The 23,500-nt window shown below is 46.0% G+C and overlaps 1 protein-coding gene across 2 annotated transcripts; it reads left to right on the plus strand.

Annotated features, from left to right (window-relative positions):
- The first annotated feature begins 22 nt into the window (after positions 1-22).
- Positions 23-20,473, plus strand: GNB5 (G protein subunit beta 5). 2 transcript variants are annotated; one of them, XM_075764986.1, is made up of 11 exons: positions 23-367; positions 4,194-4,330; positions 6,032-6,073; positions 6,833-6,909; positions 8,439-8,571; positions 12,324-12,467; positions 15,618-15,709; positions 15,831-15,879; positions 18,476-18,572; positions 19,612-19,778; positions 20,119-20,473. In XM_075764986.1, the coding sequence occupies exons 1-11, from the start codon at positions 25-27 to the stop codon at positions 20,128-20,130; spliced, it is 1,293 nt and encodes a 430-aa protein (XP_075621101.1). In that variant the 5' UTR covers positions 23-24; the 3' UTR covers positions 20,131-20,473. The 2 variants fall into 2 exon arrangements, with proteins under 2 accessions (XP_075621101.1, XP_075621102.1); XM_075764987.1 differs by lacking the exon at positions 23-367 and adding an exon at positions 1,096-1,323.
- Positions 20,474-23,500: the final 3,027 nt, after the last annotated feature.

Consider the following 23,500-nt stretch of genomic DNA (forward strand, 5'->3'; position numbering starts at 1 on the left):
GCTGCACAAGGGCTGCTGGCTCTCATGGGTGTTTCTTTGCACGGTGTCTGGTCAGGTGCTGGCTGCACACAGGGCTGGAGGAACATCCAGTCCGGCCCTGGACGTCAGCATGGGGAGGGGGAGGGAGCCCGGGCCGGCTCTGGTGCCGTTGCTGAGGCAGCAGGAGCCTCAGCAGCATCCCTGAGAGCCAGGCAGGCAAACTCCTCCTCCTCCTCCCGCTCTCATCTCGTCTCTCTCCCTGCTTCCTTTGCAAAGATGGCAACCGAGGGGCTGCATGAGAACGAGACCTTGGCATCGCTGAAAAATGAGGCTGAGAGCCTGAAGGGCAAGCTGGAGGAGGAGCGGGCCAAGCTGCACGACGTGGAGCGTGAGTGGGGCTGGGGCGTGAGGGCCGTAGGCACGACCGGGGTGCCGGTGGCTGCCCCGGGCAGGGAGCGTAACCACCGCACGCCCGGCACCGCGGGCCCGGCCTCGCCGGGTAAACACGAAAACTTGCTGCTACCGCCCCAAAATGAGAGCGGAGCTGGAAGCTGGGTGCGCCTGCCTGGGAGAGGCAGGCATCCCGCTCGGGAGCAAGGAGCAGAGAGAGCCGCCCCCAGCGCGCATCTCTGGTGTCACGACAGTCGGTTTTCCATGTTTGCTCACGCCCGGCAGAGAGCACGATGGGTGCGTGTGCTCGGCCGCGCTGCTCAATCCACGGCTCCGCGCTGGGGTGACTAGGAAGCGGACAGGGAGCGCGGGCAGCGCAGCCTCCCTGGGCACTGAGGGCCGTGCAGCGCCGGCTGGGTGCGGGGACAGCTGCTCTGCATCGCCCCGAGCACCGCGGGGGCTTCTGGCCTGGCTCAGGCTGGGCACAGGCAGCTGTGCTTTCTGCACTGCCTTTGTGTGGGGGGGGGAGGCAGGGATGGGAAGAGACTGTGAAATATCCCCCTCAGTGCATTCTGAGATTTGCATTGTTTGAATGCACATCTTAGTGGCAGAAACAAAGGTTAAACCCAACCTTGTGGAAGTCGGTGGGAATTTGCTTTAATGAGGCCAGGATTTTAGACAAGGTGAAAGGACTTAAAAAGGAATAACTGTTTCCAAAACCAGCTCCTTCTCCCTCCTCCTTCCCCCAAGGAAATAACTTGCAGGGATCCAGCGCTGATTCAGAGGTGCAGGGTGAGTCAATGCTGGAGCATTCAGTGCGTAACACACCGTTATCAGCTTCAGTTTCAAGATCTGTGGTTAACGTAACAGAAACGACATGGACCGACTTCAGCCCTGCCACCCCTGTTCAGGAAAAAATAAGCTAACTGTATTTTAATGGAGCTTCTCAAATAAGTATCAATTTATCTGTCATGAGATACAAAAATCCTTTATTATTTCATTTTTATAATTACAACGTATTGCAGAGGATTTATTTGAGAAAAATGTGTATATTACTGTATTCTTCTGAAAACATACAGCTCATTTTATTAGAAACATTAGTGGGTCATTAAAACTTTTATTTTATCTGTTTTGATGCCTTTGATGTTGAAAAGGAATCTGAGTCTATATGCAGTGATTGAGCTCTTAGTGCTTTGTAAGACCGGGGGACTGGCAAACATTCTTAAATTTCAGGTGGGGAACGGTTAAAAGATTTTTTTTCTGGAGTAAATAGAGCATTTTCTTGTCTAAATTAGACAATCATATGTTATATGAGTATCCTATTAATAGGAATCATTAAACAAATGGAGATGGCCTCATTACAGAAACATTACCATAAATCATCATATTCTTACAGTGTAATTTCTGTATCAGAAGTAGTGGGGTCTCTGTTTAACAGGCCCCTTAAGCATATACTTAAATCCATTTTTGCTCATAAAGACTTATACTTGTGAATGCAGTGATACCATAACTTTGTGTATCATTGATAGTCATAGGATATTTATGTCTTTGTCGTGTAAAATCGGTAAACTTAGGTTGGAAGGCTGTGTTTGCATAGCTGTCATGTGATTTCTAAGACAAAAGTCTTATGCTGCTGTAAAACAATGCTCCCTCATGATACTGTATATCATTGATTTTGTATCAGAGCTTTGTTGCACTTAAATTATCCCCAAGAACTACTTTTGCAGAGATTGTAAATTTCAGAAGAGAACATTTCTTCTGGTTTTGGTTTGCTCCCCCCCCCCCCCCAAACTAAAATTGTATCTTTTGCATTTTTTTGCTCTGATCATGACTTTCCCTCTATGGTTCCCAAAACAAACAGCTGGATGAACTAGGATTGCCCTTATTTGTGCAACTGGTTTTGAACAGCAGCTCTCAAAAATGTGGACAGAAAAAGGAAATACCAAACGTGCATTTGACTTGCAATCTTACAATTTTAAGGATCCAATTCTATCACTTAAAATGTTAGGTATAGATAAAAGTTTGTTCTGTTCATGTGATCCATAAATTTTTAAGGCCAGAAGAAACCATTGGGACCAACTGACTTCCAGCGCAGAAAAGATCAAAGACTCAATAGTATCTGCATGAAGTCCACACCTCCTGTTCAGGCCAAACAATATGTTTTAGAAAAATAGTCTTTTTTTTTATCTGGACCTTTGTAAAACCACTCGAGCTACTTATTGGCTTTAGCTGATCTACTTGCCTTAGTGCATAATTTTCAACTATCTTGAAACAGTATTAGAGAATGCCTCAAAATAATTATCTGACTCTAAAACCTGTGCTAGGCAGGTGCAGGATTATTATGGCTGTGGTTGAAGATAAGCGTCCTCAGAAAATCAGTAAGGCTAAGCCAGACAATTCCACAGAGTCTCGGCTGCATTGACATAATGGAAACACTTTGTCCATTGTCTGTGAAACGTTTGTTTTTTTCAGATATGTTCTGGACACAAGCATCTTTCCAGCTGCCATAACAACCTCCTGTCCTGTGTTTTCATGTCTTTTTGATTGGATCATTTGGCCCATTTCCATGGTCAAAAGTAGAGGGAAATGTATCTTTTCCTCAGTGGGCTTATACGGTACTTTGAGAAACTCGCTTCTGACCTCATGTTAGAGATGGTAAGGACAAATTGTCAGGAATGGTGGACAGCACTTGTCCTCTGGCTGGGTGAGACTGGTTGAGTAGAGATTTCAGGTGAGAACATTATTCTGGCACAGCTTGCAGGGCTGGTGGTTTTGAAAGATAACTCTTCAGAAGTTAATCCACCAGAAATCAGTCTCTGCCTTAGGCAGAAAGTGCTCCCTGACCCTGCGCCAGGGAATGATATCAAAGTTAAGGATGCGTGCTCTCTTGCTGTGACAAAGGGTGAAAGAGTGCAACTCTAGAGCAATCACCTGCCATGTGGCAATGTGGAGCTCAGCCTCCAGCATGGCATTGAAAAGCTTAAGATTTAAGATTAAATGAGGTATGAAAGAACCAACTTCTCCTCTACCAGAGGATCCTACTTGGGAAAGTTGCTTGCTTGCCCTCTGCTTCTCTTTCCCATATTTAAAAAAAAAAAAAAAAAGCTGACCCACCGATGAAGCCTGGATGTCCATAGACACTGTTGAGAAGTTGAGTAGCACACTCTTATAGCAAATGCCAAACTTCTCTGCTCACTCAGAGCTGTGTTCTGGCCCTCATTGCTCCCCTGGCCACCAGAACTGATGGCACAGCAGAGTAGAAGTCTCCAGCACCAGTGGCTAGTACCTGTATCACACCAGAGCTGACTGTGACTGGGAGTCTCAAAACCAGAACAAGTGGTTTACCATTGAAACTTTTGGAGATTTGATGCTTACCCCCTTCTTTTGTACGTTTTGGTTTTGGGGTTTTTTTTCCTCCAATAGCCAGTAGTGGTCTTCACCTCTGAGTATCTTGAGGCATGTGTTGGGCTGGAGGCTGGCTGTGCACTTTCAAGCCTCAGTCAGACTGAGGATTTCCCAATAAGAGGGGGCAAGGGGGTAGTCTGTTTTCCACTTATACTTGGGTGTGATGGTCTAGAAGAGCTTCACCTGCTACAGCCCTGGAATTCAAGCCCTGAGTAAGTTCATCCTCATCTTTATCTGGTGAATATGTTCATACACTGCCCACCTTGGTTTGACCACCTGCCAGCTCTGAAGCAGAGTTCGTTGGCTTGCACCATAGACTCAGACTTCATGGATTAATTCCCCCAAGTGACGTTACTCATAAACACAGTTGCCAGGGCAGAGCTTTGATGCAGGGCTCTCTAACCACCAGCTGTTTGCAGTTCATCAGGTGGCAGAGCGTGTGGAGGCGCTGGGCCAGTTTGTGATGAAGACCAGGAGGACCCTGAAAGGCCACGGAAATAAAGTTCTCTGTATGGACTGGTGTAAAGACAAGAGAAGAATTGTGAGCTCTTCCCAGGTATGCTGTTGGGCAGATGTTTTTCAAAGCTACTGTTGGGCACTATACAAATCTTCTGGCTGTGCTATGTGCCGCTCTTTGCAGATGACACCTGTGTATGTTGTAAATGTTTTCAAGATGCCCTTAAAGCGGTTCATTGGCAATGAATTTGTTCAGAGCACACAAATCCAAGCTTCTGATCATCGCTACACCTGTTGTAGCTAATACCCTAAATATTTCTTGTCCGGTCATATACAGATTTTCTGCATATTCCCTACTACAACAGAAAATAGAGAGGACTCATCTGAGGCCACTTTTATTTCCTTGTTCTTTACAGATAAAATATTTAGTAACTATTTCAGTTTATGTGTTCAGAGAAAAATCAGGAAAAGGGAGGAAACGTTGATTCTTCTAGAGGTTTCTGTGCACAGAAATTTCTTCTGCAGTCTGTATGATTGGTGCGAAAGCCTCAAACATCCTGCCAAAATTACTGTATTTACTTGGGCATTTTGTGAAACAGTCCTAACACCTGCTCCAGACCAGTCTCATGAGCTGGAGGAGGTAATGAGATAATTACTTTCTAGATCCCCTGGTTCATCCTGAGCCCAGTATGGTAGTGAGTGAGCTTTTTGCATCTCACAGCTGTTCATTGACCTATATGAAATCTGTCAGGGGTCTCACTTGAGGGATAAAAATAGGCAATCTGCATAGCAAGCCACCTTCAGTTACAGTGAGTTTTTACCATTCATGGTGATCTCAGCAAAGAGAATAATTTTAAATAATTAATGTCACATTTTTTAAAGCGGTGTAAATATCAGTGGGTAGATCAGAAAGCTGAACAGGCAAGTTGTAATGCATTTTTGCAATTTTTACTCTTATTTTAAGAACTGTAGTGAGTCCAGGTACAGCAACAATTGTTGCTTGGTAATATACATTTTGCTTTCATGATACAGGGAGAATAATAATATTATGTGCATAAGGCAAAATAGCTGGTGTGAGTGCAGCTGGCATACACAAAGTGATTGTGTTGCTCTCTGTGGAGCGTTCTTACGATGGCTATTTAGCAGATTGTATGAATGGGTAATTGAAGATTAAGTGTAGTGAGAAGGAAAGGGAAAACCAGGAAAAGGCAGGAAAGGGAAGATGACTAACCAGTGCAATGTCCATAAATAGTCCTCATGAGCGCTGCCAGCTTGGCAAGTGATTTGTAATGCAGGCCACCTCTTGTATTTGCAAGTCCCTGTACTGAGCCACTGACAGGTGTCACTTGGGAGAAGTGGCTGGCCTTGCAGGTGGTGATCACAGGCTAGGAGGAACATGTCATGGCTGGAAGGAGGCAAGTGAGGGCTTGCTAGTGGCAGTTTCCTGAGGAGATGGTCCTGTCCATGGCATGTGCTGCAAGTGAGAGTTTTCATAAACCTGCTAAAAGGGAAGGGGAAAAAATAAAAAAATAAATCAGTCTTTTGAGCTGACATCAGTCATCTTAGAGAGGAGGAAATTTACTTTTCTTCTGGTCAAAGACATAACTCACAGTACTGAGAAGTGTCTCCTTGGCGCTTCACTGTGACCATTGTGCTGCTGTTAAAATGGAGACAAAAATTTCATGACATAACAGACTGGGGGATGGAAATCAGCAGCAGAGTTTCCCCCAAATCTGGGAAGCAGGCTGATAGCCATGTCTCTGGAAGGCCTTAATTTCTCTCTCTGTGTACTTTCATTTAGGATGGAAAGGTGATCGTGTGGGATTCCTTCACTACCAACAAGGTAAGTAAAAACTTCAGCAAAAGTCAGATTTCTGTGCACAGGACAAATGATGGTGGGATAAGATGGAGGGCTGAAGGGCTCACAGGTGTCACAGGAGGCAGTGGGATGGTGGGTTAACATGCAAACCCCCACCAGCACCTCAAACCAAGAGGCTGAGGGCAGACCACCTCCCTTGACCCGTCTCTGAGCAGAGTCCCTGTCCGGTGGGAGGCTCTGATCCAGCCTTTTCACTGACAGAGAGGGCTCCCAGCTGGGGGCAAAGCCCAGCCAGCAAAACAGTGGCCCTCCCTGGGTAATCCCTGTACCAGGTGCCATGTGTGATCACCTGGGATCCTTTAGTCATGGTGTTCGCTATGAAATGGTGCCGCTGCTCCTCCAAGCCCTGCCAGGGCTGCCTTTGTAGCACCCTGCTCCACACAGCTGAGAAAAAACAGCTAGTTTGTAACTCACTTTTCCACATGCAGCAGTGGGGACCTTCTACAGCACTGAGTAACCCAAATAAAACATGCTCTGTGATCAGTTTGAGGCTCGTGAATAAGGTGGAAAGTGTCAGGGAGGGACTAGCTATCCTCCTGCTGCTCTGCTAGGTTCTACATTAAGGGTTGTCCCAGCCTTACATGTGAGTAATGGCTGGGGGAAACACTTGTACCTTTCACTGACCCTAAGGATGTCCCACAGAAGTACTGAACTTGACACTGTTTTCCTTGCACCGATTAGAGAAACAGTGACATCCCAGTTTAAAGAGGTGCTGTGTTTCAGGAGCATGCAGTGACGATGCCGTGTACCTGGGTGATGGCGTGTGCATATGCCCCGTCAGGATGTGCCATTGCTTGTGGGTAAGTTCCCAGTTTCCACAGCTGCTTACACAGGGAAGCTTGATTTGTAGCGGTGTCCCGGTGCCTTCAGATGCTGACAGCTAGAAGTTGGCGTGCCTTGACTGTGGGTGGAAGGACTACTTTCAGTGCCTCTGATTCTGATCCCATAATGGCTCGTACACATTATCTCCACTGACTTCAGTGCAATAACATTTGTTGTGCAAGCATGGAAAACAATCCTCTTTCAGCGTTTATATCATGGGTTAGGAATTCTGCATGCATGCAACTTCCCTGTTCCAGTTTGGTTGTGTGTGTTGGATATATCTTCTAAGGGAGAGTGGTTTTAACCCTGTTCTTAGTTTGTGCTCTTTCTTCTACAACATAGAGAAAGTTAGTCACTAACGATTACCAGCACATGCATAGATCTTGCCAAGATGGGGTGGGAAGAAGTAACCCCATCCTTGATAATCTTCTCCAAGTTTTCTGAGGGCTCAGGTTTGAAAAAAATGAGTTTATGCAGAGGAGAAAACAAAGAGATGAGGTGTTGGCAAAACATCTTTTAAAAAGGGACTGGGTGGATCAGACAGACAAAGCGAGCTTGGGGCGAGGGAAAGGAACAAAGGGAGACTTTACTGTGCAGCTTGCAAATCTGGAAAGCAGCAGACTGAGGCAGACAGGCAGACTCCATAAATGTGTGTGGAGAGGGAGTCCGGAAACTGTATGTTTTTGACTCAAACTTGAAGAATGGCAAGAAAGCTCTGTCTTCACACTTGTAAGAGATGGGGGGGCATATACCCATTGCGCTACCTAATTCTGTATTTCTGTGGTGCCATCAGTTAAGTGCTGTGCATGTAATAAAAGGCACAGAAGCAGCACCTGGTGGTGTGCTGGGATCCCAGGGACCAGGACCGGGGCAGGGCTGATGCACCATGGCTCTAGAAAAGGGTCAGACACAAGTCAGACCCTTCAGAGAAGAGTCCCGTGTCTGGCCTGGCAGACACAGCTTAGCAACTGTCCAGGAGGGACGCACCAGCTACAGAGGTCAATGCTTCTGTTGCCTTTTTCCCAAACTCTTCTAAAAGCCCTCTCTTTACACCTACTAGCTATACCATCTTTTCCATAGGAGTTAGGTCAAATTAACTGAGGTAAAGAAATAATGATGCTTAAATACTGATCCACACAATGACAGATGTCAACAGAAAAGCGGCAGTTTGGCTGTATGTGAAACATTAACCCTGAGGTGACTGCTATGTCACCTCCCAGTTTATACTTTTGTGAGGTTTCATTCAGTGCCATTTATAAACTCGATGGGAGTAAAAAATACTGAGGTGCAGCTGTTCCTGTTCTGTAAAGCAGCCAGCCTGGGGAGGCAGCTGGGGCTTCCCTGCGCAGGGAGACCCCGGACAGCACAATACAGGGAAGTCGGTACTTGTAAGGGTTTGGCAGCGCAGCCCTGACAGGTGGTTTCCTTCTTATCACCACTCGCCTTTTGTCGTTGCAGTTTTAACCAGTTCTCCCCTCTCTGTTATTGCTATTATTACTCTCTTTAGTGGCCTGGACAACAAGTGTTCTGTGTACCCTCTGACATTTGACAAAAATGAAAACATGGCTGCAAAGAAGAAATCGGTTGCAATGCACACAAACTACTTGTCTGCCTGCAGCTTCACTAACTCAGACATGCAGGTAAATGCATTCCCTATCCGCTGCTCACCGTCCAGCAACACCTAACGTGAGCCGCACTCATACACGGTGCAAACAAGCTACCTTGCACGTGGGGCCCCCAGGGCCATGTCCTGCCCCATGTGGGGGCTGCTGGAAAACCCTCGCTGGGGGCAAGGAAGGTGCTGCCAAAGCTGCCGTAAGGAAATGCCTGTCATGACCCGTGGCCAGGCTGTCCTGCCTGCACCCTGCAAAGGCCTGTCCCTTCTGCAGAGGGAGCTCGCTGGTACCTGCGTGTTCTCTGCTCACTGGGTCTGTGCTGGCTTGTGCTTTTAGGAGCTCAAACTAATACAAATAGTTAAAAACCCAGCTGAGATAGGACTAGGTTGGGTATGTGCTATGCCATCCTGTGGAGACTGTGTTGTTTGCCTGCTTTGTCCTGGATGTCCAGCCAACTGCTTTCATTCTTAGTATTTTTTGTTTGTACTAAGTGAGATATTTGAGCTTGAGGATGGCCCCACAGGGCCAGCCATGTTGTCCGTGTGTGCAGTGGTGTGTTCCCCCGAGGGAAAGGAGCGATGCTTTCCCTATCTCGCAGCTGGGGGCTGGAGCACAGAGGGCCGCAGTGGGAAACGATGACAAAGCCAGGAACTAAATGCAGATCTTCTGAGATCAGGCCAGCCTTCCTCTGTAGTGAACATCTCAAAGATCTCTTTCTCCAGGAACACAAAAGATGATGAAAGGAGCCAGGATAATCCCCTTGTCCTCTCTGTTTTTTTAATTTAATTGAAGCTCTGCTCAGTGCAGCTCTGCAGCAAAGTAAGTGGCAGAAGGGAGCGTTTTCATCGCACTCTGTGTCAGCGGAGCTGCTGGAAAGGGAATACCTTGTGCCCTTCTTCCAGATATTTGGAACTCTTCTGAAGGAAATATCAGCTTTCATTGCTTCTATTTCAGGATATGAGATGCCCAAGAGTATGTTGTTGTTTGTCATTCTATGGTTTCTGTAATGACTCCAAGGTGCTAATTTAAGTCCATTGCCATGGAAACAAGCAGTGAAGGTACCCAACGCTCACGCTTGCTTAGCCCTGACCTTGCTGTGCAGGAGCCCTGCATAATTAGAGCAGTCTAAATTAAGTGGAATGTTTTTTGAGATAGAAAACCAGTATTCTCTTTTCTTGTCCATGCCTATACGCATCATGATTAAATCCTATGAAAGGAAAAACAGTTATTTATTTTTTCATAATAAAAAAAAGTTGAGGTTTTTTTCTCCATATGAAATACAGCAAACTGCATTGATATTGAAGGTAATGTATTACTATTGTTAAATAATACCACAGTGGATTTAGGTGCTTTATTTTCAGTGATTCGGAGATTTTAATGAAGACTTTAAAAAGAAATTGAAATTTTCTTCTGAGTGATAGGCATATAAGTGATCATTTATAGCACTGCATGTTATTATTGAAACAAATACAAGCAAGTGGGTTGGCCAAGCTTCTGTTAGGACACTGTTATGTAGGGGATCCTAGAGAATCCCAGATTTCTTATCTTTTTCTTTTACATAACGCCCTCAGAATGAAAGTTATTCAGTAACTCTGAGAACGCGCAGTGCAACAAGCACACTGTGCAGGAGCTTTCCCAGCTGTGTGCGGAGCAGCTCTGCTCTCCCAGCTCATGTCACTGAGGGATGTGGTACCTGTCCTGGAGCAGCCCTAGTGTGTGGTGAAGGTGTCCCCCAGCCCAGTGTCCTGCAGCACCCAGCACCGCTTGGTGTGCCCACAGGCATCTGGCAGTGCAATGGAGAGACAGGAGAGCTGGGGGTGGTTCACTGATGAAAGCCACTCTCAGGCTGTGTGGGTGCTGAACGAGGGGGTCCCGTCCTTGTTCCTCATCATGTTCCCACCCTGGGCCAAGACAAGCACTGAGCTGCAGAGCTGGGCGACCTGTGCACCTCGTTCTTGGTGCCCCAAATCAGCCTTGCTAGAGAGAGCCTCCCCTGCCTCAGTATGCAGAGAGCTGGGGAGCCTTGCTTCCAAAATTAGGTATCTGCAGCTCTGCGGTGCGATAATGCTCCCCACGTGACAATGCTCTGCATGTATTAATAGCAACAGTTAATTGGGATCTCAAGTGTTTTGCAGGCAGCCATACTCCCAGTGCGGCAGGGCTGAGAAGCAGGATGAGGCCCATGGCGATGTCAGAGGAGGCAGAGGTGAGGGTGGCCCCTCTGCCCAGCCCCGGTGCGTGTGCTCCTGGCAAGCAGGGACTGTGTCCCCGCTGTCCCCTGCCCTGTGCAAGTGCTGCCTCTTGCCGCCAGGCGCCAGGCGAGGATCCCCATCCAGTGCTGCCAGAGCCCCTCATGCAGCAAGCTGGACTCTAATAGCAAAGATTGTTAATTCCTTTCTGGTTTTGGATTTTTGGAGTATGGTTTGTTTTTCAATAGCAATACCCTGAAACCGGGTCCGTAACGTTTCTCTTTAAGCATTAGCTGGAGCTCTGGGTTGCCAACAGACCTTTTTCTTACACCTGTAGCTACTCCTATTCCCCTCGCATCTTTCTTATGTGCTATTACAAAAGCAAATCTTCAGAGCTGAAAGTCTTCGTTCCTCAGCCAAGTACAAATATTCCTCAGAACAGAGAAGTTCATTGATCTAGGCTCAAAAGCTGGCCAGAAAACAAGTCAGGACTCTCTTCTGCTATTATCATCCTGCGTCTCTCTACTGCAGGATTCAGAACAGTCTGTTCTGCAGCTTTGCAGACCTCTGTTTATGGGAGGAGTTTTTGGAGCATCTGTCAAACATGTTCAGTGTTTAACCTTTATGCAACTCTGTGAATGGTTTCATGATCATGTGACCATTTTCTTCTTGAAGAGTATTTTGTTTTTAACTTCTAAGTACCCACTGGGATCCCTTGAGTTTCCTCACTAACCATGAGAAAAACCCGTGTACAAGACTGAGAGCCCTCCTAAGTTCACCCTTGCCTCCTTCCACGCTTGTGCAGAGGGACCTTTTCAACCTACAGAATTTGTGATTGCATAACAGCTTCTGGTGCCAAGGGGAAATTTTGAACAATTGAGCATCGTCAGGATTTAGCCACAATAACAAGCGCTGATCACATGTGCTTTCTGCAAGCACTGTAGCAGATGAGGGAAGCTGTGAGCTATGTTCGGTCAGTGTATGTTCAAGCCGTTTCACACACAAATGGTTTTGGACAAGTGAGAGGTGATGGACTTCTCAAACAACTGTCTAGACAGGCTTACTTCCCTTTCAGAAAATCCATGTCTTAAGCCCGACTAATTGGGTTTAACCTGGCTATTTCAAGCAGGAAAAAAAAATTAGAGCATTAAACAGGTATACTTAACTCCAACAGTTCTCTTTACCCAGGTTGAATTCCAGCAGCCTAAATATGGATAGGGTTAAATACAGGGGCAGACAGGAATAACGGTGTGGTTCTACCTCCTTTTTGGAGGATATTGAAATGCCAGCAGATCCTTACTGCCATCAGTTCTCCAAACCCCACTGCATAAAACTGACCATTATTGAAACACTGTGTAGGTATAGCTGTGTCAATACAGCCCTCCTTTCCACTCTTAACTTCTTTCCTTAAAAATAAAAAACATAAACTGTGCGTAGATTCACATTGTTTGTGTGGCTTTGATTGCATAGTATCTCATTCAATTAAAGCTGTCCTTGGTGTATGTATAGGATGTCAGTTGTGTCTTTGTGAACTTGAAGATCATCTGCTGATTTTTGTATTGTGACTCTTCTTGCCACATCCTATAGATCCTGACAGCAAGTGGAGATGGAACTTGTGCTCTCTGGGATGTCGAGAGCGGGCAGCTTCTGCAGAGTTTCCATGGTCATGGAGCTGATGTCCTGTGCCTGGACCTAGCCCCTTCTGAAACGGGAAATACATTTGTCTCTGGGGTAAGCAGGAGCTTCCTGTCATAATATAAAATTAAGGAATGTGGAAGGGAAAAGGCAGCAAAGCAGGAGGCTCGTGATCTTATGCTGGAGTATGTGTTGGAAGCCCCAGTGCAATCCTCTCATTGCAAGCACATTTTCCAAGCTGGAGCAAATTAAACCCCTGACTGTGGGGTCAAACCCACCCAGCCAGTCTGACTGCAGTTCTGCTTACTTAGCAAATTCCACCCCACACCAAAGCAATCCAGCCCGAGATCAAAACAACGCCTCTCCGGGGAAGGGACAGGCTCAGAGTTAGAGCAGCGGGCTCCTACCACAGTGGAGGTGTGAGCCCCTGTGGATAGGAGCCTGGCACAGCAGACGACCTCCCATGTTTGGCTCCTTTCTCATGACCAGCTCTCTGGAACCGGACAGGGTGAGCCACGTGGTTGCTCAGGGCATCACAGTGGGGCTGCAAATAATGTGTGTGCCACTATGTCCCCTAACTGCTCCCCAGAAGCCAAGGGGTAGCTTGGATCCTGGCTAAACCCTTCTACAAGTGGATGCAGGGAAATGAGGTGTGGCCACATCTTCAGCTGTTGCTGAGTCCCCTGTGCCTTCCAGCAGTACCGGAGGCATTTAAAGCCCCTTCATCAGTCAAACACTGCCCACTCCCTGTCCTGGCCCAGAGGAACACACAAACCTCTCTGAGGATGCAGGACAGGTCTGGGAAAGTACCCAAGGCATTTCCAAATCTTGTCCTGCTGCTGAGGCATCGCTGTTTCCAGGCAGCCGAACCATTGGCGTGCAGCCTGGCAGTGAGGCAGGCAAGGCATAAAGGTGAGTGAGATGGGGCTCAGCTCCTTTTCGAGGTAGTCCTGGTCTTTTCCACATCAGAAATCGAGTGTGCAAGTGAAAGCTGGCAGGAGCTGAGGGCTGACCTCTCTTACTGGAGGCAGGTTGCTACCAGTAACTTTGCTGAAGGTACCTGGTTTTCAAGCCCCGCTAGCGCTGGCCCAGGGCTGGTCCTGTGCTTGCTGATGGAAATGGCCCTTGTGCCAGAGGGTGCTGACCATGGATTAGGGGTTTCCACTTGTGCTCAGAGTCATGGTCGCATCCTTACACAATAAACTGGACCTTTTCTGTTATGGCTCTTGTATCAAATTTGGCTGTCCCATCAGGAGCAGAGCCCAGCTCACTGGCCCAGTTTGCTTCCTGCTAGCACAGCTGCTCTGAAGCGTGACTGAAAGCTAATTCCATCCGAGTGCATTACTCCTCCCGGGCTTTCCTGCCATTGAGCTTGCTTCCCAGAAAGGGCAGATTCATTCTCCCTGGGAACAGCTCAGCTTATTATAGGGCAAAGAATCGCAAGCAGCTATGGTACTGCTAAGAGAATATGTCATACTTATGTCAATGTAGCAGCTTGGGCATGTCTGTGCTTACAGGGACTCGCTTAATTCATCACATGCGAAATACCACTTCAGTGAAGATCTGCCTTACGTCATGTCAATGCAGGTATAGCCAAAACAGTGCAACCTGAAGGTGTGGTAGCATAGAGAGACTCCCTGCATATTATGCCTATGGAATACAGTAACCTTGAGCTGGAATAAGCAATGCCAATACATCAGTGTGTGGACTGAGTGTCGTTACATTTATCGACTTAACCGAGAATCCCACCCCTCCTGGGTAAGCTTAGGGCTGTGTCCCAGGCTGTTGTGCTCAGTGCCCTCAGAGTGCCGCTCCTCAGAGCGACTTGGATAGTACTCAGGGGGCCCATGACTTTGCAGGTGGTTGCTGGTTTCTCCTTCAAAACCTTAGTCAAAGCACCAGCTTGTCAGATTGGTCTTGCCCCCAAACTCCCAGAGAGGCCAGTAAGAACAGTGCACTTGAAGCAATACGAAGGGCTGGGCTTGGGCTGTGGCAGTGCTTGAGAGTGAAATGTGCTGAGTCCAAAATGTTCTCTGTCCTGTTTGGTTTCCTCTGCACAGAAATCAAATTGGTACAAAGAAACACTACCTCTTTTAAATAGTGACATCGTAAGTAAAAAACCCTGGGATTTCATTTTAGCAGCAGAATTAAAAAAGGGAGAAAAATGTGAATTGTGAAGAGACTATTTAATTTAATTAGCAATCATTTACTTAATAATAAATAACGTGTGGCACGGTCTGCTGGGTAGGACACGCTAGCTCGGCAGAAGCAGCAGCCGCCTGGCCTGCCCTGTGCTTCCCATGCAGCCTCAGAGAGGCTGAGCCCCGCAGAGCTGAGCGTACCTAGGGCCTGCACCCTCAGCAGGGTCATATTTATTACAATATCCCATCACTCTTAAAAGAAAAGACCATGTTCTTTTTCCTGTCACTGCGATTGTGACAGCAGTGACACATTGCAGCTGAGAGCATGGCCCTATGGTATGAGATGGTTCCTGCCCTGAGGATGTTACAGACTCTAGGTGGGCTGAGCCCCTTGCCTGAAGCATTCAGGGTGCTGAGCACCTCGCAGCAAGCACTGAGTGTTAAACGATCTTTTCAAAGCACAGCTTGGAAGGGCAGGTTAGAGCTTGACAATGAGATGAAATGCTGTTGTGCTGCTTTTCTCATCCCAGCCACGCCATTGAGCACGTGGGTGCAGAGCCATGGCAGGGGTTAACTCTGGTAAGAGACTGAAGAAGACTCCAGACGCACTTATTTCCTGTTTCAGTGTATGAAAAGAATTAGTTATAAAACTTTAAATGCCGGGTATTAATTTTTTATATTGGGCATGTTAAGTAGTAAGGGATTGAGTCAGTTATGCAGCTCTGCGGCATGGTGGGACTGCAGCCACAGGTACAGCAGCAGCACAAGCAGAGCAGGGCTGTGAGTGCGGGTCAGTGTGGGACTGCCTGCACAAACACCCCCGGCCTGTCTGCACCCCGCTGCGCTGCAGGGCAGCGTCGTGGCCCCGCTGGTCTGCGGCACTGCTGAGGCTCCAGCCTCCGTCCTGTACTCTGCTCCTCACTGCAGCTGCACCAGGCATGGGGGTACCAGGAGGGCTGGGGCTGGGGCTGCTTTGCTGGTTAAATCCCCTCAGAGCTGTCACGTTCAGAGCCTTTGAATGTAGCTGGGCTTGATGACATGTATCAGGCACGAGGGGTGAATGTCAGCATTCGTACAACTGTAGTGAATTTTTTTGTCTTATTAGGGATGTGACAAGAAAGCCATGGTTTGGGATATGCGGTCTGGTCAGTGCATCCAGTCATTTGAAACCCACGATTCAGATATCAACAGTGTCAGGTCAGTGTGTTTCTGGGAGAGGGCACATTTGTGATGTTGAGCAATGCACTGGTTCTATTTTTGAAGTCTGACCTCATCCAAGTAACATAGTGTGTTCTGGTCTTTTTTTACTCATGCACAGATATTACCCAAGTGGAGATGCTTTTGCCTCTGGTTCAGACGATGCTACGGTATGTTACTTCAGCAACCTAATTTAGGGAAGTTCTGTTACTTCCCAAGTCAGATTTTCCTAAAAGACTGGGCCACATCCACAGAGGATTTTAAGTGACTAAACTAGGCCTGTCACACCAAAGTTGCAGCAATAATAACGCTATAATATATATTAAATACTATATATAATGCTATAGGGAAAATCTAGTAACACTTCATAGGTCACGTCTGCAAACTTTTCTACATGAGGTACTGTCCAAATACTCATTTCAGATTTTCTATGTTTTGAAGTTTCATGATCAAAATTAGTTGTTTTGCTGGAAGAGATTTGGCTTTGCATAGTTGTTGATCACAACTTGGGAGGAACCAGATGAAATGCTGCAGCCTGTGTTGGAAGGAGCAGCATAGCACAAGGGCATGAAGGGACCCTGCATGGGTGGGCACATCCTGGCAAGCAGAGGGTCCACGGGCTCAGCGCGGAGCTGGGCAGCCCCGTTCAGCTGGCCTCCGCAGCCCTGTGCATCCCAAGGCGCAGCCCCAGGGTGGTCTTGGCCACATAAGTCTCCCCCCGTCAGCCTGACTCACTGCCGATGCTCTTCACTGGGATGAGTCACCGCATCCAGGACATCCTAGATGATACGATAGCTCTTAGTAGATCTTATTTATCTATGAGCGAGCTGCTAGGAGGGGCACAGTATGTTACTGACAGGCAATGTTGGTCAGCACATTGTATGCGAAGTGCCACTGACCTCCTGGTGCCTTCAGGCCCCTGAGTGATGCACAGGGCTGGTGGCTTTTGCTGCAGCTGGTGCTCTGCCTGTATCACAACCCTCCAGGGACTGAGCTGGTGGTTAAGTGTAAGAGCAGACGTCTAGGAGGCACCTGGCACCTTGTTTCTCCTGTCTATTCAAACATCACGCTGAGTTGCTTGAGGGTGAAGACTCTTCCTAAAGTACTCCGCCCTCAGAGTATGTTTTGAGTCTGCTCCGATTCTAGCTAAACTCAATAGAAACATTCCCTTTGTCTTCACTGAATGTGGAGACCTTCCAAGGCTCTTCTGGAGACACTGTACACTGCTTTTAGGTCCTAAAAGCTGGGATTATAAATTAATACCTCTAGCTCTGTGGTGAGCCTCTCCACACGTTTGGATGCAGTACTGTGAGCACTTGAGATGCTGAGGGAGTGAGATGGAGAAATTGTCCATCATTAAATTCTAATGTGAGCACTCTCTTTTTAAGCCCAGTACCACAGACACTGGGCTCCTGTGCTTATTAATTTATCTGATGGGGGTTTTCTCTCTTAACTATTCCTGACACCCCTGACTTTAGCAGGAGAATGGGAAATTCCAGCTCTGTACTTTTGACAGGTTTTGGCAGTTTCCATCTACTTCGTTCTTTAAATGAAGAGGTTGCTATTTTCAGTATTACTGATACACTGACTGGTATCCTTGACCTGATTTATATACTTAGGGATTTCGAAGAACAGATAATCCTGACTGTCTGGAGGGAAACCGTAAAAGCATGCTCACATGGCAGTGCTGTCACCTGCAGTGACCCCAACTCCTATCAGGACAGTCTGATGGAATTATTCACCAGCGTGGAGCACTGGGAGACCTGGATTTCGCATACCTGGCAGCTCCTCACTGCCCTGTGAATGAAACAGCCTCTCCTTTATGTGCAGGCTTGAATATCAGCCATTTTTCATTAGTAAAGTCTTAATATTAGCAAACCTATCTGGCCAGTGTTTGCATAAACATAACCTATTGAGGAAGGTTTTCAGTTCAAGTAGTTTCAGAAGTGCATTTTGATTTCAGGGCTAACAGCATGCCTTTCTGCATGGCAATGAAATCTGGTCTGTCTATACGTTATTTCCATGTTAAACAAGCCTAAGTATGCTGGCAAATGATAAAAACAGGAAGTGCGGGTTGTAGAGGTGATTGGAGATTTTCCATGAGAAATGAAAACCAAAGATCTGTATAAATATGTATTATTTCATTGGAATTATTTTCATGTAGGTTTTTCAGACAGAGGCGCCTCACAGAAGAGCAGGGACTGTTTGCTCTCCTGTCTTACGTAAAGCAAAGACTACCATCTAGGCTTCCGTGTACCAGGGGACTCTCTGAGCACTGTGCCATGTGGTCCATGTTCTCCAAGATGACTAGAGATTTAATCCTCTGTCTTCCAGACTCCAGCTGTGGCTGAACTGTTGTCTTTAGAGACTGCCTCCCCAGAAGCAGGATGCCCTAATGTGTAGGAAACCACAGCGGGGAAGCAAGAGGGTGGGGAGACTTTCAGTGGGTAGCCATGGTCCAAAACCCACCACTCCTGTCTTTATAGCAGGACAGGTAGGAGGCTTAGAGAAGTGGTTTGGAAAAGTAAGTTCTTCACTCTATACAAAACAGCCTTGCGTTGCTTAGATCCCTGTTAGACTCTGGTGGCTGGTGGAGTCCCAGTTACATTGGGCAGAAACAGCGGAAGGAAAGAAGCCAAGCAGCCGCTTTCCCTTGGTGGCTGTTAGGCTGCAGTCCTTCCCACTCCCATTTTTTTCAATGAAATGTAATAGCCATTGACTCCAGCCTTTAGTGAGGCATGTGTGTTTGTTTTGTTTTAATCCTAGTGTCGTTTATATGACCTTCGTGCTGACAGAGAAGTAGCAATTTATTCCAAAGAGAGCATCATTTTTGGAGCATCCAGTGTGGACTTCTCTCTCAGTGGTGAGACCTGAATTTTGGAGGTTATCTTAGTGTTGGGGTTTGAGAGGGACTGTAAAATTTTGCCAGTTTAATTTGATAAAGCATTTGTTATTAAAAGTTATAAAGTAATACTAAGTACCAAAAGAAACATTTAATGCATGGAAGCCTTTTTTTGCCTCTGTAAAAGTAATTACTGTTTAAATAATCTAGCTGGCTATTGCTTCATTGTAGCAATGAAAAGTATTTTCCTGGCCCTACTGAAGGCAGGAAATATTTTGCCATTAACTACAGCTGGGGTAGAATTTCACAATAATGATTAAAAACATTTCAAAGGAAACATGAAATGTAACTAGACTATTAAGCGCACTTACATAAATAGTTTATAAAAGGATAATGAATGATTAATAGGTAGTAGAAGTATGTTAGAGGAGCATGAAGACAGACACATTACTATTTTTCACTACAAGTCTGGAGGCACGAGCTTGAGTCTTCTTTCTCTTGCCCCAGCACAAATGCAGAGCTCCTCTAGTCACTCTGCGCGGGGATGAGTGGGTGGTGAACTGCCCGCCGCTCGGGACAGAGGCAAATGGCTCTGTCGTGGTCACAGCACCACAGCTTGTTCCGTTGGGGACAATGAATCACTTACTAAATTGTCTACTAATCATTCAACCATTTGTGTTCAACTTCTTGTGTAAAGTCTGAGCAAAATATTGTTACCCTGCATTAGCTGTTGAAGTGCTCTTCAGTCTGTCAGCCCCCCATCTCTAACGACTGAACAGATTCTATAGAATTTAACTCCATTTTAACTATATTTTTAATTAATAAATTTTAATGGGTGCAGCATTAGTATGGATAGCTCAGCGCTGGAGCAGGGGTGTGTAACAGGAGCACAGCTAGCCTGGGGGGAGCAGTGGTCAGGGCTCGCTGTGTGCAGAGGCTGGCACCGGAAAGCTGGGTCGTGGCTCACTGGGAGATGAATGTCCTGCAGAAGGCCCTGTAACAAGTCAAGACACGTTACCTACTTAAGACCTCACTTTGTAAAATCTCATTCTCTTTGAAGGTCGCCTACTGTTTGCAGGCTATAATGATTACACCATAAATGTCTGGGATGTGCTGAAAGGGTCCCGTGTATCCATTCTGTTTGGACATGAAAATCGCGTCAGCACCTTGCGGGTCTCTCCTGATGGGACGGCATTCTGCTCGGGCTCCTGGGACCACACTCTCCGAGTAAGTGCTGGGAGTACCTGCCTTGAGTGCTTCTTTCTTCGTTTGATTGTTTAAACAAAGGGGGCAAGGGGGACGGGTTGTTACAGGAAAATTGATTCTACAGGGAGTAACGAGGATCTAAAACCACAGTGTAAAACATGAACAGAAAATTCAAATTAAAAAAAAATCCCCACAAAGTGCTAGCTGAACAGTTAAAGTTAAGGGAATTTTGAATTTATGGGTTAAGTAATGTCATTGCTGGTGATACACTGGACCACTAATCTGACTGCCTTTCCAAATTTTAATTAAATGTTTGATAGAATAGTCAATGTCATAAACAATTGTTCAACTTTCTCTGCAGATCTGGGCTTAACCTGATATCCTGTATGCAGAATCAAATGAAGACTGATACCCTGGACTACAAAAACTGCATAGAAAAATGTCACCCCGCAAAATCAAGTATTTGCTACGCTACAAAGGAGTGACACAGATTAACGCAACTAGGTAGAAAATGTAATCTGCTTGAACACATAGCAAACATCAACTTGTAGTTAAATGAAATGTTTTTAATTCTGTTTTGAAACTATCTTCTTTTATTAGAACTAGTTTAGATAATTGTAAAGGGACTTTTCTCTTAAGTCACCTGTATCATAGAATCGAGTATTTCGGTGCACATTATGTATTTCTTTGCATGAATTTAATTCCTTTTTAAAGTAGGGGGGGGGGGGGGGGAAGATTCCTGATTTTATCAGGATGTAGCCTAAGACTTTGGAAACATTCCATAGTAGTGCATTGAATTTTAGTGTTGAAAAGTGGAAAGAAAAACAATTCTGATACTTTATGATGGCATTATGGATGACTGAACCTTAGTAGTAAATAGAGGAGTAAAGGACCTACTGTGAAGGTACTGGTTGTTGTCATAAAAATGTATTTTTTGTACAAAAAAAGGAATCCTTTCAATCCGTGTTTTTTCCTACCGTCTTTTTAGATAGAAGTATTTCATCTGTTACCTGAATACAAAGAATCTAAATATATACAAAATGATAAGCTGCAAAGATGAGGGATATAAACATGATTTTACATAATCATGAGGTAATACTTAACCAGTAGTTTCTTAGAAATTTTTAATTGTATCACTTGGTGAGTGAATTTTCTTTTACTTAAAGGAACACTACATGCTAAGCACTAAGGGATACTACACGCTAAGCACTAAGCACTGTTATACTGATGGTCAAATCTTTTCCAAGGCAGTCACAGTCATTCTATGGTCATGGTTCTTACTTGCATTTTGAGCAGTTCATACCACTTTGGCAGAGCAGTGTAGCTTAAACGTGTGTTAAGGCAGTATGTGCGCATTTTAAGGTCCTTCTGCAATGTCAGAGCAGCGTAAGTTCATGCCAATGCAAGTCAAACCTTACAAGCCAAATTATACAGTCCTTACTCCAAGTTATCTCCCACTAGCATGGACATAGTTTTGTCATAGCTGGACTTGAGAACGATCAACAGAGAGTGGTTGAAAACCGGCTCTGAGCCACAGTCCTGCCAGCATTTGCTACTGTGTTCACCAGAGCCCGCAAGCCCATCTGATCCGGGAGCCGCTGGGTTTCAGGGAAGCAGTACAGCCGGCCGCATTGCTGGCAGCACCCGGCCCTCTGCGTGAGTGCAGTAATGCAATACACACTGGCAGGAGTACCCCCATGTGGAGCTGACGCTCTAGAATTAAGATTTAACCAGATAAAGCTGAGAATTGTAGAACTATTGGGAAATTATACCTGCATTTATACATTGAAAACCATTGAGACCAGAGTGTGTCACCTCTGCTCATACTGACGGGTGCTGAGTCTACCCTGAGCAGAGGCACGTAGGGAGCAAAGTGCTGGAGTAATGCTGGGGGCTTGCACGGTCTGGCCTTTGAAATGCAAGCGGTGAGGTACATCTCTGAAAAGATCAAAGGTATGATTTATATTTAGATTGGAACAAGAGGAAGCAAGCTCACTGATCACTGCAGTTGGCTATTCATGTAAGTTTGATTATAATATCCTCGTTCCATTTGAAAGTGGGATTTTTTTATAATTCCATAAAAATTGTATTAGCAACAAAGTCTCCTCATTCATGAAAACATTAGGTTCCATGAATCCATAACCAATTAACCTAGGGTACTGGCATTTGTATCAGCCTTCAGTCCCTAATGAGATAGTTCAGCTGTTTTCACTTGGAAAAGTCAACTCTGATGCTTTGCAATATTTGTGGCAAACTATCCCTGTAACAAACTGAATGCACTATGGAAATGTCAAATAGAGCTCACTGTGCAATATCGAGTCAATACACTGTACACATTTGATCAAAAGATTAATATTAATGTTTAGATAGTATTTATTGGTAAGATGTTTGTTTCAAACCTACTATATTGTAATGATACTTATGAATGGCCTAAATACAATAAATTGTATTTTACATATTGAGAACATGTATATAGTTGTTTTTCCCATCAATTAGGTACTTGTAATGGTAGCTATTTTTTTCTGGTTTTTTGGCATTTACTTTTTGCACTGTACAGTTCCTTAGATCATTTGTCCTGCAAAAATCTAGGGTAAAATCCACATCTACCAGAAAATTGCTTCTGGAATATCTTCTGGAAATACCCAAGGTGAGCCAGAGCAACTGAGAGCGAGCAGTCCTTGAAAGTACCTGAAACTCCATCTGAACTGCTTCTGCATTCAGGAGGCCAGAATTCAGGTCAGAAGGATCACAGCTAACATGTCATGTTTTATTTCCAGATCCTCATCACCATACCCAGAAGCGCACTGGAAGATGCAGAGTATGTGTTTTATGGGAGCGCAGGATTCTCCTTGCATTGCAGTGGGATGCCAGTGAAAACTGGGCACTGAAATGCTGTTGAGGGTTCGGGCTGTCACTGTTTGGGTAAACTGGATTTGCAGATCACCTTGAGGTGCAGCAGGAGAACTGCGCTGGGGTCAGCTGTCCTTTCCACTTTATGGGTGTAGGTTCTGTGGTCAGCATGAAGGTGGTTGGTGGCAGTGCTCAGTTCAGCCACTGAAAAAAGGACGTCCTTCGTTTAGGCACATTGTTTCCTTTCCTTTCCTCTGAGGCGCTGAGGAAAGCACTGAGCCAGCTTGTTCTGAGTGACGTCAGTGCCCAAACCATCACTGGTTCCAGTGAGAATGATGCTGACATCACTTTCTTGTACTTCTGTTCTTGCACTTCAGGGCCGCTGCCTGTGGACTCATATGTTGGGCTGCATGGACTTGGCACCTGGGAAAGTCACCCTGAGGTTCCTGAGGTAACAGTGAAAGCCATGAACCAGGACAGGCCTCAACTTCCCATCAGGTACATGAAGATAGAGGAACAGGGCACTGAAGTATCCGTTGTTTCTCTTATTCAGGGCTGGCCAGGGAGGCTTTGGAAAACCCAGTGTTTTGAGACACACATTCCCCCCCCCCCCCGCCCCCCAGCTTTGGTCTGTCAAGTTATTTGTGCCTTGGAAACGCCTCTATTCTTTTCCAGAGGGAGAGGCTTTAACCTGCATCTTGTCCTTTCCCCAGTGTGTCCCAGCCTTGGAGAACAGCCGTGCAGCTCTGGGTGCAGCAGGGAAGCAGCAGTGTCACACCAGAGCCCCGGCGCTGGCCCTACCTTCTCGACCCCCTCCTCTGCTCAAGCTGGGAGGTGAAGGAAAAGCAGTCCGAAAGGCTATGCAAGCATGCTATAGCCAGGTTAAAAGTATG

This window comes from Balearica regulorum, chromosome 12, assembly GCF_011004875.1.
Source record: "Balearica regulorum gibbericeps isolate bBalReg1 chromosome 12, bBalReg1.pri, whole genome shotgun sequence".
Classification (NCBI taxonomy): Eukaryota; Metazoa; Chordata; class Aves; order Gruiformes; family Gruidae; genus Balearica; species Balearica regulorum.